Source organism: Molossus molossus, unplaced genomic scaffold (assembly GCF_014108415.1).
Source record: "Molossus molossus isolate mMolMol1 unplaced genomic scaffold, mMolMol1.p scaffold_m16_p_6, whole genome shotgun sequence".
Taxonomy (NCBI): domain Eukaryota; kingdom Metazoa; phylum Chordata; class Mammalia; order Chiroptera; family Molossidae; genus Molossus; species Molossus molossus.
This window is the reverse complement of record NW_023425399.1, coordinates 95,855,982-95,869,990: the sequence shown is the minus strand read 5'-3', so window position 1 is coordinate 95,869,990 and position 14,009 is coordinate 95,855,982. Positions and strand designations below refer to the sequence as shown.

The following is a 14,009-nucleotide window of genomic DNA, read 5'->3' as shown; positions in this document are numbered from 1 at the left end:
AATGACAAATAATACAAAGGCTCCTCCTGCGGGCAGGGATAGTGGTCAGGGGACTTGAAGGCCAATGGATTCACCGAGTTCCATCACCAGGTGAGCAAGAAGAGCTCAGAGCTGGGAGTGAGGACACCTGGACATGTGTCCAGGCTCTTTCATCATTTGGACAGTTCCCTGGACAAGCTGTGGTTTCCTCATCTGTCAAGTGAGGGGTTTGAATTATATACACAAAGAGCCCTTGCAGTTTGAAGTTTCCAGAATCTAAACGCTCTTTAGAGTTCATACCACGATTTCCGGTCCCAGGACTGGCCTTCCCCAGACACCACAGCTCAACAGAAGAAAGAAACAGAAAAAGATCAACCTTCTTTTTCCCCTTCCTTTGAAAAGTCAGATGGCTCTGTTGACTACAGAGCCATCTAAGTATCTATCTGGTCCATTTCTCTCCCCCAAGACCTCTTACCTGGGCTCCTTTGACGTCCTGCACAGGGCTGGAGGAATCTAGACCATTGAGGTTTGGGAAGAATCTTCTTTTTGATTGGATGACACCTCTGGTCCCCAACTCCAGGCGTTGGACTTCTCCCTAAACCTAAACCCTTTCAATTTCCTGAGCCCTCTAGCCCATCCTCTGGCTGATTTTCTGTAAATTCCCTTTGCATTTCCTAACCCTATGCCTGGCACATGCCTTCCAGCTGAGGAAGGGGACCATGGAGGAAGAAGGAGAGGAAAGACAAAGCTCTTTCTGCAGCTTGCCTACACTCTCTCTGGCCTTCCGACAAAAGATTACTTCCTAAGCTCCCCAGGGAATCTTGGCTCTGGCTACCATGGTTCCCTGACCTGGTTTGATCGGGCAGGTTTCCTTTAAAGGGGCAGAGCTGGGGACTGTCTAGCAGTAGCTTTCATGTTGTCCTTCAGGCATTACCATCCAGTTACTCCTCTCATTAGAATTCTCACTCCAGTCTTGCCTTTAAAGTAATCATCTAAGAGTTGTCTCCTCAGGGGGCCAATTTGCCTTCTAACCTCAATAAACTCTCTCAATACCCTGTATAGGCAGGGCACAGGCTGGGGAACAGTATTGCCATCAGCATCTTGATAGAAATTTCTGTACAACCCAATTCTAGACTGTCTTTTTGGTTCTGTGAAAAATTTCAAACCTTTCCTCTTCCTCTGACTTCCACTGACTGTGTCCTGGGGACTCACCATGGGACCCTCTCAGAGCGAGAAGGCTATGATCTAACCCCTGCACCTAGAGAGGATTCTGAGCTCTATATATTAGGGAAGCTAGCCCACCCAAATCCCATGAGGCCATGGGGTCCGGAAGGCTGGAGTTTGGGGAGGGGACCCAATCAAAACACGTTTTGTTTGGCTTTGTGGTATGATGGGTCAAGCATCACCTTCCCGTCCTTGGGCTTGTGTACACTTCTCCCATTCTCCCTCCCACCCCCACCCCCACTTTGCAACAGGGTGTGAGGTGGCCTACCCAAGTTCAGAAACAGAACCTCAGACTGCAGAAATTAGCTACACCTGAGTAGACAAACTCTTCACTGACGTCAAACCCCCCCTAACCACTGCGCCAGGTGTTTGGACTGCTAAAGAGGGGTCCTGAGCACAGAGCGCTTTCAAAAGAAAGAAAGCAAACAAAGGTGGAGGGTGGGGTGGGGGAGAGAAACCTGGCAGCCCCACATTCCAGGGCCAGATGGGGAACTGACTGCAGACCAGTTTCCCGCACAGGCGCCCTCCCTTGGTGTTGCAAGTTCAGGGCCCATGGCTGTCTGCTGAGGACACTTTTCATTGTCCTCCGGCTGGCTGGTCCCTTGGCTCAGCCCTGAGTGCCTATCCCTTGCCCTCTTGTGCTGACCTTTTCCTGAGGGCTCCTGAAATTCCTGTAGTTCCCTCACTACAGCCCCCTAATTATTTGCACCAGAAGTAATGGGGGATGCTACCAAGGCACAACATGTAACCAGTTGGAAAAGACAGGAAATCATTATTCCTGAGGAACCATCTAGGAAGTTCACATGCTACTCCATGAGCTAAATGGAACTGTGGTGCTTAGCAGTAGAGTATCAGTCACCCACACTAGGCATAGGGTGGGACAGTCAAACGCCCTCCTAGGAAGCAGAAGACCATGATGGAATCTTGTCTCTGACAGGTCCTATTGAAGACTGCAGCTCAGATACCAACAACTCCCCAACAGATCTGTCTACACCTACAGATTATTTCCTTGCGGCGCAGTTAATTAGAATTCACTTCAGAACTAAGTTTTCAATGTTCATGTCTTCCTTCAACTCTACATTTCCACTTCGTAGAGGGAGGAGGCTGCACTGAGTGCCAGGGGCTAAACTTGGAAAAGTCAGATTCTTCCAGAGAAATAAATGAGGAATAAATGCAAGTGAGCTGCAAATTCTCTAAAGAGTGACCCCTTTCCTTCATCTGTTCCAGCAGCCCGTGCAGCTGTAGGAGGGGGCTGGGGCTCCTAGTTATCAATTCACAGAGTTTAAGAAGAGTTTTCTGGCAATCTTCTCACCCCCTCCCTGGGGTATTGGAAGGACAGAAGGATCCCCTATGGATGCATCTATCTTCTCTGAATGGCAAGAGGCAAGAAAAGGCAGGCAAGTAAAAAATAATCTCACATAAAAAATGAGGGCCTTTAAAGTTGCCAAATGAGACTAAGGTTTATTGAGTAGAAATCATTGTCATCCTGAAACTATCAACCCCCAGCTGGTTTTAGATTATAGCTGTCCTCAGCCCCTTGCAACCTTTATGACCCAAGAAAGCAGAGGCTCTTACAGAAAGCACAAAAAATGGAAGCACGTGGGTTTGATGAAGCCACAGAATATTTTGATGGGTATATCTTAGAGGGTTGATCAGAAGAAGAACCCCCTAAGAGAAGAGAGTGATAAGGAGGAGAGTGAAGGACAGGGCACAGCTGAGTGATGCTGGCCTCTCAGTTTGCATCCACACAAGCAACCACGTTGAGCATTTTGGTAAACTGACCACATGGCTAACTGGCTAAGCTCTAAGCTCTAGGGAAAGCTGTAAAGGCAACAATGGTTTATTTGGGGTACATTTGATCTCTATGTTCTTAACATTTTGCCACCTCAGTGATATCTCCTCAGTCCTCTGTAGGAACGAACTCAGAGCCATAAAATCACAGAAACTTGGAGCTGGAAGAGAACGTCTACCGTGGTTATCTGGTCTACCCCCACCCAAAGTAAGCATCCCCAACAGGCCTCCAGTTCCTGCTCTCGCACTACCAGAGCAGGGAACTCAGGGTTTCACAGGACAGCCATTTCTTAGGCAACTTTAGTTGTTAAAAAGCACCCCTCTCCACTGATTCAAAGTCTGTATGCTTATCACTCCCTTCTAGGAGGTCTTGTTCCATGTTCTGAAAAAACCTAGAGTAAGCTGATTTATTCTTCCACATGTGTTACCTTATACTGAAGACAGTGCTGGCCTCAGTCATTTCTTCTTTTCTCTAAACCAAATACTGCACCTTCATTATCATGCCTGATGAGACAAGGGGGCTCCAGACCTTATTCACCCTGCTTGGCCTCATCTCAGCATACCCTTTCTTGCTAAAGACACTTTTAAAATGTGCTACCCATTTTTTTGTACTCTCCTCTTCTTTTCTATTCAACCTATTCTCAGAAATGATTCCTTCGGCCTAAGATGCAAATGACTAATCATGCTTCCTGTGTTACCTTCCCAGAACTGTTTATATTTTAACAGGTTCAAAGCCTTCAACTGAAGGGTTGGCTGGGAATGTTTGGGCAGCAGGTAAGGGCAAGATAGAAGGCGAGGAGGGTAGGCACAAAAATTTCCCTGGACCCTTAAAGTCATGCTTAATACTTTCCCTGAACAGAAGACCAACCCAAGCCGATAATTCCCTCAAAATAATGAAACTGGTGCTGTTAACTTATGTGGCTCAGGCAAACTGTGATGCAATCCTCATTTTTACCGCAAGTGAGACTACTCACCTGGCCAGGCAAATCCCCATAAAATGAATTCCTTGAAGGCAGGAACTGGTCTGAGTCTTTCTGGTTTGTTGTCAAGTCGGGCCCGAGTAACATATTAATAGTTCCTCATACAATGTCACCTGGATGAATGAGTGAATGAGGTCAGGCCACAAGGCAGCGTTTTTAGGGCCTTGGTTCATGGCAGTTGGCAGGTGTCCTTAATCTACCAATATAGGGACCCATCCATCATGGAACAAGGACAACAGGCAGATGTCTGGGGCCATGAGTTTCCAGAAGCTATCTGACTTGTGGAGCATGAGGATATAGACAACAACAAAATAATAATATAAACACAATTGGAGATTCAATTTTGGCTCTCAACTAAGATCCCCCTCTGTGAAATGAAAAACATGACTTTTCAACTAAAATATCCAACTTATCTGTTGACTTGAAGAAAAGACAGGTTACTGTTGGGATCTGAATCAGTGGTCTGGATGATCAAGTGGAAGAGATATCTCGAAGCAGAGCAAACACACAGATGGTGAACATTGCGAAGGAGAGGAACTTGGAGCAGAGGTCAAGGAGCAGTGACATATGGATAATAGGCATTCCAGAAATAGACAAAGGAAGAGAGGGAGGAAAAGCACGGGTCAGACAAATGTTAGCCGAACGTGAGTTTGCAGCTTGAAAGGCAGTATTAATGAGGAAAAACGTACATGTAGGCTCAACTTCACCAAACCCCTGAACTCCAAAGATAAGAGAGAATCTTACAACTTTCTAGAAAGAAAGAACAGGGTGTTTCCACAAAGGAAAGGATGAGCTTGACATCAGATTTCTTGTTTGTAACACTTGGCAGCCAGAAAATGAACACATAACACCTACAAGCAATTGAGGGGAAAGGCTAGATAGCCCGGGACCCCACCCCCAGCTGAAATGCCATTCACTTACCAGGAGAAAGAAATTGTGGACTTGCAAACAGTCAGAGAACATGTCACCTGTATCTGTCATACATTATTTGAAAAAAACAACAACAATAACAACAACTCAAGAAAGGGTCCTAAACAGGTAATTAATGAGTAAGAACCAAGATCACAAAACAGGGGAAGGTGATGAATAGAGAAAACAGTAATAAAAGTTAACACGCCCAGTATAAATTGTAGACTCCCAGTGGACAATTCTAGAATTCCTGGGAATGTGTGAAATAGGGGTCAAGCAAGAATTCTTGTAAAAAAAAAAAAAAGAGGACTATTACAAGGGAAAACATTAAAAATGATAAATGATCTTAGCAAAATCTAAGGGTAGCAGCAAATGTGTTAGGGACATGGGCCCTGGGGAGGAGAATAATGAAGGTAGTATAAAGGTTTTCATTCCTCAGGGTGAGGAAGGAACATTGGCAAAATGGGGTATCTTGTGAGGGTAAACTATTTGGCATCTTGTTTTTATATAATAATAGAGAAATATAGTTTTAATTTTGAGCATTGGGAAGGGAACAGTAATCACTAGTGGAGTGGAAAAAATAGCAGAACTTCCAAATGAACAAAGAAAGAAAGAAAAAGATAGTAAGTAACATAATCAAATGTGAAAAATGAGAAAAGTAAGAAAAACACAACCAGTAACAAAAAATAAATAGTAAAAAATAAAGTGGAAGAGATAAGACAAGCATATTAATTGTTACACTAAATATGAAGAGATTGTATTATCTTATTAAATTGCAGAAACACGTCCGGCCGGTGTGGCTCAGTGGCTGAGCACTGACCCATGCACCAAGAGTTACTGGTTCGGTTCCCAGTCAGGGCACATGCCCAGGTTGCAGGCCGATTCCCAGTGGGGGGACATGCAGGAGGTGGCTGATTGATATTCTCTCTTGATGTTTCTCTCTCTCTCTCCCTCTCCCTTCTTTTCTTTAAAATCAATAAAGAAAAATATTTTAGAAAACTTCAGAAACACAAAGATTAGGTTAAATACAAAACATTGCTTTATGTTATTTTTAAGAAAATAGTTAAAGGAAAATAATAACATTAAAAGGAAATGATAATAGTTAAAACAAAGGTGTAAGAAAATATCAGAAATAAAGTAGGTGTAGCAATATTGTCAGATAAGCTGAAATGAGGTTAAAAGCATTAATGAACATAAAAATGGGCAGTTGTAATAGTAAAAGATAAAATCTATGAAGAATCAATGGTAATCAAAAGGCACCAAACAATGTAGCTGCTACATATATGAGACTAAAGTTTTAGAAATATAAAGAATTTAATAAACTAGACAATTATAGTTAAATTTCAATAAAGCTTTTTCTTTCTTTCTTTTTTTTTTTTTTTTGGTATGTGTCCCTAGCGGGAACTGAACCCGGGACTCTCCGGTCCACAGGCTGATGCTCCAACTTCTGAGCCAAACCGGCCAGGGCCAATAAACTTTTTTCATAATTAAGATCCCATGGACAAAAAATAAGCACATAGAAGAATTGAATGATGCAATTAATAAATCAATTTAATAAGTCTTTCTTTCAAATAAAGAATTGCATTTTATATTTCCAAAATCAATCAGGTAATTGGCTACAAAGAAAAATTTATAAAATTTTAAAATAGCGATTTTACAGACCATATTCTTTGCTTATAATCCAATAAAACTAGATATGGAAAGTTTGAAAGTATCAAAAGATTTTAAGTGCTGCAAATTAAGAAACATATTCTTAAATAATCCTTGGATCAAAGAGAAATCAAAACTAAAATTACAAACTATTTAAAAACTGATAAAAGTAGAATGTTTTATTACAAAACCTACAGTATACAGGTAAAAGTGTACGCAGGAGGAAATTAATAGTTGTAAATGCCTTTGTCGTTAGAAGCTCTAAAATGAAGAAACTTTGTATTTAAAACACTTGAAAAGAAAAAAAGAACATTTAAATAAACCATGAGAAAACAGGGAAAAAAATCAATAAAATGGAAAACAAACCGCAAGTAGAAATGACCAGTTAATTCCAAACTGCCTCTTTGACAAAGTCAATACAATGGATGAATCTCTCACAAACCTGATTAAGGAAAAGAGAGAGCAAAACTACCTAAGATTAGAAATTATAAAGGAGACAAAGTCAGAGACACAGGAGAGACTGAATTATTGTGAGAACATCATGAGTAACTCTATGGTATCAAACGATTAAAACTAAAGAAAATGGCATATTTCCCAGCAAACAAACTCTCAAGTTTGACCAAGAAGTAGAAAAGTTGGCTATGTCAATGATCACAGAAGCCATGGGAAAGATGGTTAGAGGTGGATGATTTAAACATGGAGCAGGACAGCTCTATTGCATGCTGACAGCAGACTCTTCAGAGTAGGAGAGGGCATGGAAATGGGAGGGGGAAGATGATGAGGCCAGAGGAGATGAGCAGATTTGCAGAGGGGACAGTGGGAAGGGGTGTGGATGGTAGAAGGAGTTGAAGACAGTGTTTCCTCTAAAGCCCCCTTCTCCCCAGTCCCACACAACATTCATTCTTTTTTTAATAACTGCTTATGAATGTTCAGCCACAAATACTTATGTTCAGCTACCATTTATACAACCAAGAGCTACTGCTGGTAGTTTGGGGTGATAATGGACAATATCTGCTCCCTTGGAATCTCATGATGGTGGTCAGAACCTGTAAGTTACTCATTCAGGGCTTCAGGGAGATGGGAAAGTACAGGTGCAGGTGGGACAAGGTCACTCCAGGGGCTCTCCTGTCCCATGAGACTATTTGGGCTACTTCAGAGGATATCTGGTGATGGCCTGTGGACAGGGTGACCTACACGGAAAGACTTCTCAGAGGGGTGGGGATTTTTACTTCTGTCCCACCCTTATTCATGCCCAGGACAGAGAAATGCAGCATCTGCCCACCAGCCCGGCTTAATGAGAGCTGTTCTGTCTCCAGGAGGACCTTGTTCAACCGCGTTTGGGAAATAGCATCAATTTTCTGCATCTTAGCTCCCAAAGTGTTTTCTTTTTAATCATTTCAGCACTCTTGTCTGACTTCTCTTGGGAAATGATCAACAGTACTTCATCCAGACATTTCTTTTTTATATCAAACGAATAGATAAGTTGTTTCTCTATTTCTACATAGATATCTGGCCATCTTGATCACAGTGCATTATAGAATTTCTGGGGCCCTGTGGTTTTTCCAGGCTTGTTGGACATATTTTTTCCTTTTTCTGACCAACTTAGCTTTTATCCATTTGTCTTCAAATGAGTTTGGCAGCTTGTAATACGGTTAACTTTTCATTCCTAGGGGCATTAAAATGGGAACCTGGGAGGAAAAAACCTCCAAACTCAGATCCCTGTGACCAAAGTGGTACCTTGTAAATGACAAACTATGAAGTGGGGTGGGAAGAGAAGGGAGGGAAAGAGATTATGTTGCCCAAATGAGCTGAAATAATTTTCATATCCAACTAGTTTTCCTCGCCTGGAAATCTAATAAAAGAGTTCCCCTCCTAATCAGTTCTTGGATGGAGCTTCTCAATGGAGAGGAGAGGTGATTTCCTAGGGCCATTATCAGGTTAGCTCTGGTTCTGCTATCTGTTGTTAGAATACCCCGGGGGCCTCCCTTCCATTTTGGGGGATTGAACCCCAGATGGAAGCCTGGCCGGGACCTGAAGCCCCATGCTTCCTACAGAGCCATTGTGCATCTCAGGATGGGCACCGCCTGGCAAACTCCCTGCCAACCCCGAGAGCTTCTGAAGGGACCTCACATAGTGATGAGCCTGCTGGCAGAGGGGGAAACAGAGTGAGGAGGTGGAGGACAGAGAGCCTTCGGAGTGGTTCCCAGGCAGTTGTATGGAAGGAGGGACCTTTTAAAACTGCACCTGTGGGTGCACATCCCCGAGTCTGTCATTTTCTGAGGGGCTCAGGGCACATCTGCCTGAGTCTGCTCACACTAATCTCATTTTCTTTTAATTGTCACCCGAGAATATTTTTTCTATTTATCTTCAGATAGAGTGGGAGGGAGGGGGAGAGGGAGGGAGGGAGAGAGAGAGAGAGAGAGAGAGAGAGAGAGAGAGAGAGAGAGAAACACGACTGGCTGCCTCCCGCACAACCCTGGCTAGGGCCGGAAGGAACTACAACCGAGGTAGTACGGTCGATCCCAGAATCGATCCCGCAACTCTTTGGTCTGAGGACCAATGCTTTATCTGCTGAGCCAAACCGGCCAGGGCTAATCTCATTTTCTTGTGTCCCCTCCACTTCCTAAGAATCTTCACACTGTCACCCGGCAGGTGAATGTCTGTGGGACAGAACCCGTCGAGTCCCAACCATCGTTCCGTGGATTACGTGTGCTGGGCACTGGCACACGACAGCCTGTGGGCCAGATCTCGCTTTCTCCCTGTTTAATAAGGTCTCACGGGAACCAACCACATTCATCATGATGTACCATCTAAAGCTATTTTTTTTCCCAAGGACAGAGTTGAGCACTTGCAAAGGAAACTGTATAGCTTCCAGAACCCCAAATATTTACTATTTGACCCTTAGAAAATGTTTGTTAAATCCTGCTCTAAAGCCTGAATGCAAGCTAACGACTGTATTAATCGGGAAGCCAAATTATAAAATTTATGGATAATTGTTCACCCAGAGTCAAGGTTAACCATGTAAGTATCATTGATCTCACAGAGCCACTGATACCCACAAGCAAATAAGAAAATGGAATACATTTCTCTAGCTATTCACAAACGAGCTCAGGTATTTTCCTCAACTGAAATTTTTGCCCAAAGTTGCGGATTTGAGCTACACTGAGAAATGTTTATTTTTCATAATAAAAGTCACATATAGGATTCTAATTAATTAATTCTTGCCCTTTGCTCTGACCACTAAATGTTCGAGACTCTTTATTTAGATACTTCCAGTACTCTAGTTGTCCCTATTCTGGCTTTAAAACTTCATCAGTGTGAAATTCCTCCCTTTTATAGTGCAGCTCTGTGCACTATGGCACCTTCAAGCCTTTGCATGTATCCTTTGAATTTCCACCCACTTTGTGTCTGCCTCGGAACCATTCGGCAAGTTCAATTTTACAGCATTATTATTTAGTTAAGCATGGTAACAAGGTTATCTCTTAATCATCTTCCTTTAAAACATATCTTGCTTCTAACTTCAGTAAACTCATTACCAGCTCCATCTGATGTCAGTCGGATAGTTATGGCGATTTGGGTAGAGAGAGCAATCTAGCATCAGAAAGGAAGTTACAGGTGTGTTTGGTTCCACACAGGTGCAAGGAGAGGCAAAGAAAGCGGTGCTGCAGCTGATTGACCCAGAACTGAGACCACAGGGAGCAGACACAAGGTCCAGGCAAAGAGCATTTCTGCCTGGAACTTGACTAGTCACCACTGGGGGACTTCTCTTCTTCAGTGCTTTTCAGTGTCAGGTAATAGATGCGGTTGGCCTCCGGATAGGTGACTTTGCTGAGGGGCAGCTTGTAGATGGCGGGGTTGTTGGTTGTTAGGAGCATGAAGATGAGGGTGGAGAGGCAGAAGGCCCAGGTGCCTGGTGGCACGCCAACCTGGAAACAAAGCACGGGGGTCTGAAAATGTTCCTAGGCTTCGGGGACCCTGGAGCAGAGGGATGTCATAGGCATTGAGGATGAGGACACTTCTTCAGTGACAGCATTGGTTTCTGGAGTTACAAGGTCAGAGGAGTTGGTCTAGGAATTTGAGGTGTTGTCACCTTTGGATACAACCAGTCTTTTAATGATGGAGCTGAACACTGACCTAGGAATGGATGACCTCAAACATCCAGCCAAACACAAGTACTTCTATCTAGGCATCTTTGTTCTCCACTGCTGGTTGCATCACACACACACACACACACACACACACACACACACTCCAGAGGCACATGCACCCAACTGCCAGTCCTTCTCTGGACAAACCCTGAATAAGCCTTGACAAAGGTGTGCAGAGTATTGATTACTATAACCCACTCAGGAGTCTTCTACAAGACTCCAAGCATCCTGGAGCCCTGGCCAGGGAAGGGAACAGTGTTCAAGCGGGGCCAAACTTACCACGGCCATTATGTTGGAGAGGGCTGCTCCCATGTATGCACAGAACAGGGCTGTAGAGGAACAAGGATCATAGAGTCAGCTTCCCAGAGCCCACCCCCAACCATCCTCAAGAGCAGGGATCCCAGCCTGTCTCCAGCAGCCTCAGTATCTATACCACATCTTGACATGTGGCCCATCTCCCACCAGACTATGTATTCTCTGAGGACACAAAATAAAGCTTACATATCCTTTTATCCCCTCCCACTTCTATGGTGGCCTTGCATAGAGTGAGGGTCATTAAGCATCTTTTGCTCGTCCACAGTGACTTTGGACATGATCTAGCACAGGGTGGATTGCTGGGTGATTACTTGTCTAGGGGTGAGTGGTCTGACCATATGAGCTCCAGACAAGGCCCCTCCTGTCCAAGATTCTGAGCAACCATGATGCTGTTGGATCCTCATCAAGTCCCATCAGAGCTGGACCTTACTGGGTCTCTGAGCTCATCCCTAGGAGCGAGGCACCTGGATTCAACCACAGGATGTGGGGCCTCAGAAAAGTTCAGGGAGCTCTGCTACACCCCTGGTGCCTTTGGACCAGCTCCTTCTGCCTCTGCCCCTTTGCTCTCTCTGTTTCTCTGTCCAGAACACCCTCACCCCTCTCTGCCTATCCAAATCCTGCCCTGAAAGTGCTGAGATACACCTCAGTGTCCCTCTGAAGCCTTCCCAGGGCTCCAGCCACAGGTTAGCTGCCACTTCTCTGAAGGCCAAAGGCAGTCACAGTCTGAGCCTCAAAACACCTGGTGCTCTTTTAACGAATGTTTACTGAGCTCACTGTCTCCATGTGCACCTCTGCGCTGGCTGCTGAGGGGGGACATGGAAGTCCCTTAGCTTTTCCACTGTGAAGTGGGAGAAAACAAAAGGAAAGCTCTCTGGATGCTATTCTGCCCTTTGCCTGTCTCTAGTTTTGCTTATTAAAATCCTGCTGTTTCCAGAGAAGGTAAGCAAACCAGGGAGGGAAGGCTGGTGGAAAGATGGGACTGGGTTTGAATCCTGCTTGTGCCATTAATAGTTGAGTTCTAGGTTCATTAACCCCCGTGGGTCTCATGTCTTCATCTGTAAAGTGGGTTGACCATATATGCCTGGCAGTGATTTGGGGAGAATTAAGGGAGTGCATATGTTTATGTAGCACAGAGCATGGTGCTGAGTGCAGATATAAGGACAGTGGCCGATTTCTCTTTAGACACAGCGTTCTCTCCTTACTCCACTTCCATAGAGCTACGTTATAGTTTTCTTAGCTGGGAGCTCCCCGTGCTCCCAGGTACACCATCTCGCGAGATCTTTTCGACAATCTTATTTAGACATGATGATCTTACTACTTGTGCAATGACTTCTCTTCTGCTAGACCATGTCTTTGCGAGGATGCAGACACCACTGTGTCCTCCATGCCCTGCCTGGGGCCTGGCACTTAGTGGTGCCCTACAGGTCATTGTTGAATGAAGAGTAGTGGAGAGCGAGAATGCTGTCATCAGAGTGCGAGGACGCGCACGCGTGACTTCCTCGTGAACTTCCCCACGCGGTGTGACTACACAGCAGTACTAGTGGGTGTGGCTCCATTGGACAGAGGAGGAACCTCAGGTCCCCCAGCTGTGAAACACCCAAGCCGCTGTCCTGCTATCACTGGTGCTCACTTCTGATGGGTGGTCACCATGGGTTTCACATCACCAAGGGCGGGGGTGGGGGAGGACAGAATAGCAGGGTGGCTTCGTTCTCAGCTTTCCCAAATACCCACCGCAGACGAGGGCCAGCAGGTGGGTCTGCCAGGTGAGGGCGTAGAACATGCCGCCGATGGCGATGCAGGAGAGGACGCAGTTGTAACTCCAGAGGCCCAGGTAGATCATCTCGAAGGGCGTGGCCACTGTCAGGGCTGTGGGACAAGGTGTGGTGTTTCTGGCTGGTTCTGGGTCAAAGCACAAAGGCCACCCTGGGGCTGGTGCTGGGACTCAGGGTGGCCTCACTCCAGCCATTGCCCACTTTCACCCCCCAACCCCTACCCCTCAAAGGAGCCTCTACAGATGGCGTCTGGTCCTTGGAAACCAACAATGGGAAGAGAGCTATGGTTTCCAAACTGTTTTGCAAAGATTTCACACAGATGTATGACTACTTCCAGGGTGAGGGTTGCCAAGGCCATGGGGCTCCAGGCCCTCTCTTTGGCCAGGGAAGCTGTGTTTTTAGTGAGAAAGATTTCACTGGAAAAGGTTGTGCTTCAAATGGTTGAGAAAAGGTATGAATGTACACACACAGATATATGGAGAGAGAAATGGTACAGCCAAATGGGTAGGATGTGAACAGTTGGTGAATCTGGGTAAAAAATTATGGGTGCATCTTTTTTTTTTTAATCCTCACTCGAGGATATTTTTCCATTTATCTTCAGATAGAGTGGGAGGGAGGGACAGAAGAAGAGAGAGAGAGAGAAACATCGATGTGAGAGAGACACATCGATTGGTTGCCTCCCACACGACCCCAACCAGGTCCAGGGACAAACTGCAACCGAGGTACGTGCCCTTGGCTGGAATTGAACCCGGGACTCTTTGGTCCGCAGGCCGACGCTCTAACCGCTGAGCCAGACTGGTCAGGGCTATGGGTGCTTCTTGTGCTACTCTTAGTTTTGATAAGTTTGAAATTTTTTTCCAGGTAATTTTAAAAAAATAAGTTCTGCTTCTAAGCTATTTTTGAGAAATAACGGGATATGTTAACAGCTTCCTGTTCCCAATGCCCGGAACTCCGATTTCTGACACTATTATCTACACACACATATATAGATGTGTGTGTGTATATATATATGCATATATGTAGGAATATTAAATCATTTGCCAATACAATTTTTGGGAAATTTTTTCTTTCAGCTTACTCGAAATGTCAAAGTGTCAGCTCACTTATGCCCCTACCGGGTCAGCTTCTGCTCCCACCCCCTTGCCCCACCCTTCAGCTCCTTGGGGCTCAGTCTGTAGGCCAAGCGGTCTTCATCCCCCTGGCATTTCTCCATATGTCCCGCTGCTTCCATCTGCTCCCTT

At 45.0% G+C, this 14,009-nt stretch overlaps 1 protein-coding gene across 1 annotated transcript in view; it reads right to left on the bottom strand.

Annotated features, from left to right (window-relative positions):
* Positions 1-14,009, bottom strand: part of SLC14A2 (solute carrier family 14 member 2) — a 48,716-nt gene that overhangs the window by 17,517 nt on the left and 17,190 nt on the right. Inside the window, exons 7-9 of the mRNA XM_036244785.1 lie at positions 12,728-12,862; positions 10,961-11,010; positions 10,285-10,459 (exon numbers count right to left, since the gene is read on the bottom strand). Coding sequence (XP_036100678.1) covers positions 10,285-10,459; positions 10,961-11,010; positions 12,728-12,862 — 360 coding nt within the window. The remainder of the gene's footprint in view (positions 1-10,284; positions 10,460-10,960; positions 11,011-12,727; positions 12,863-14,009) is intronic.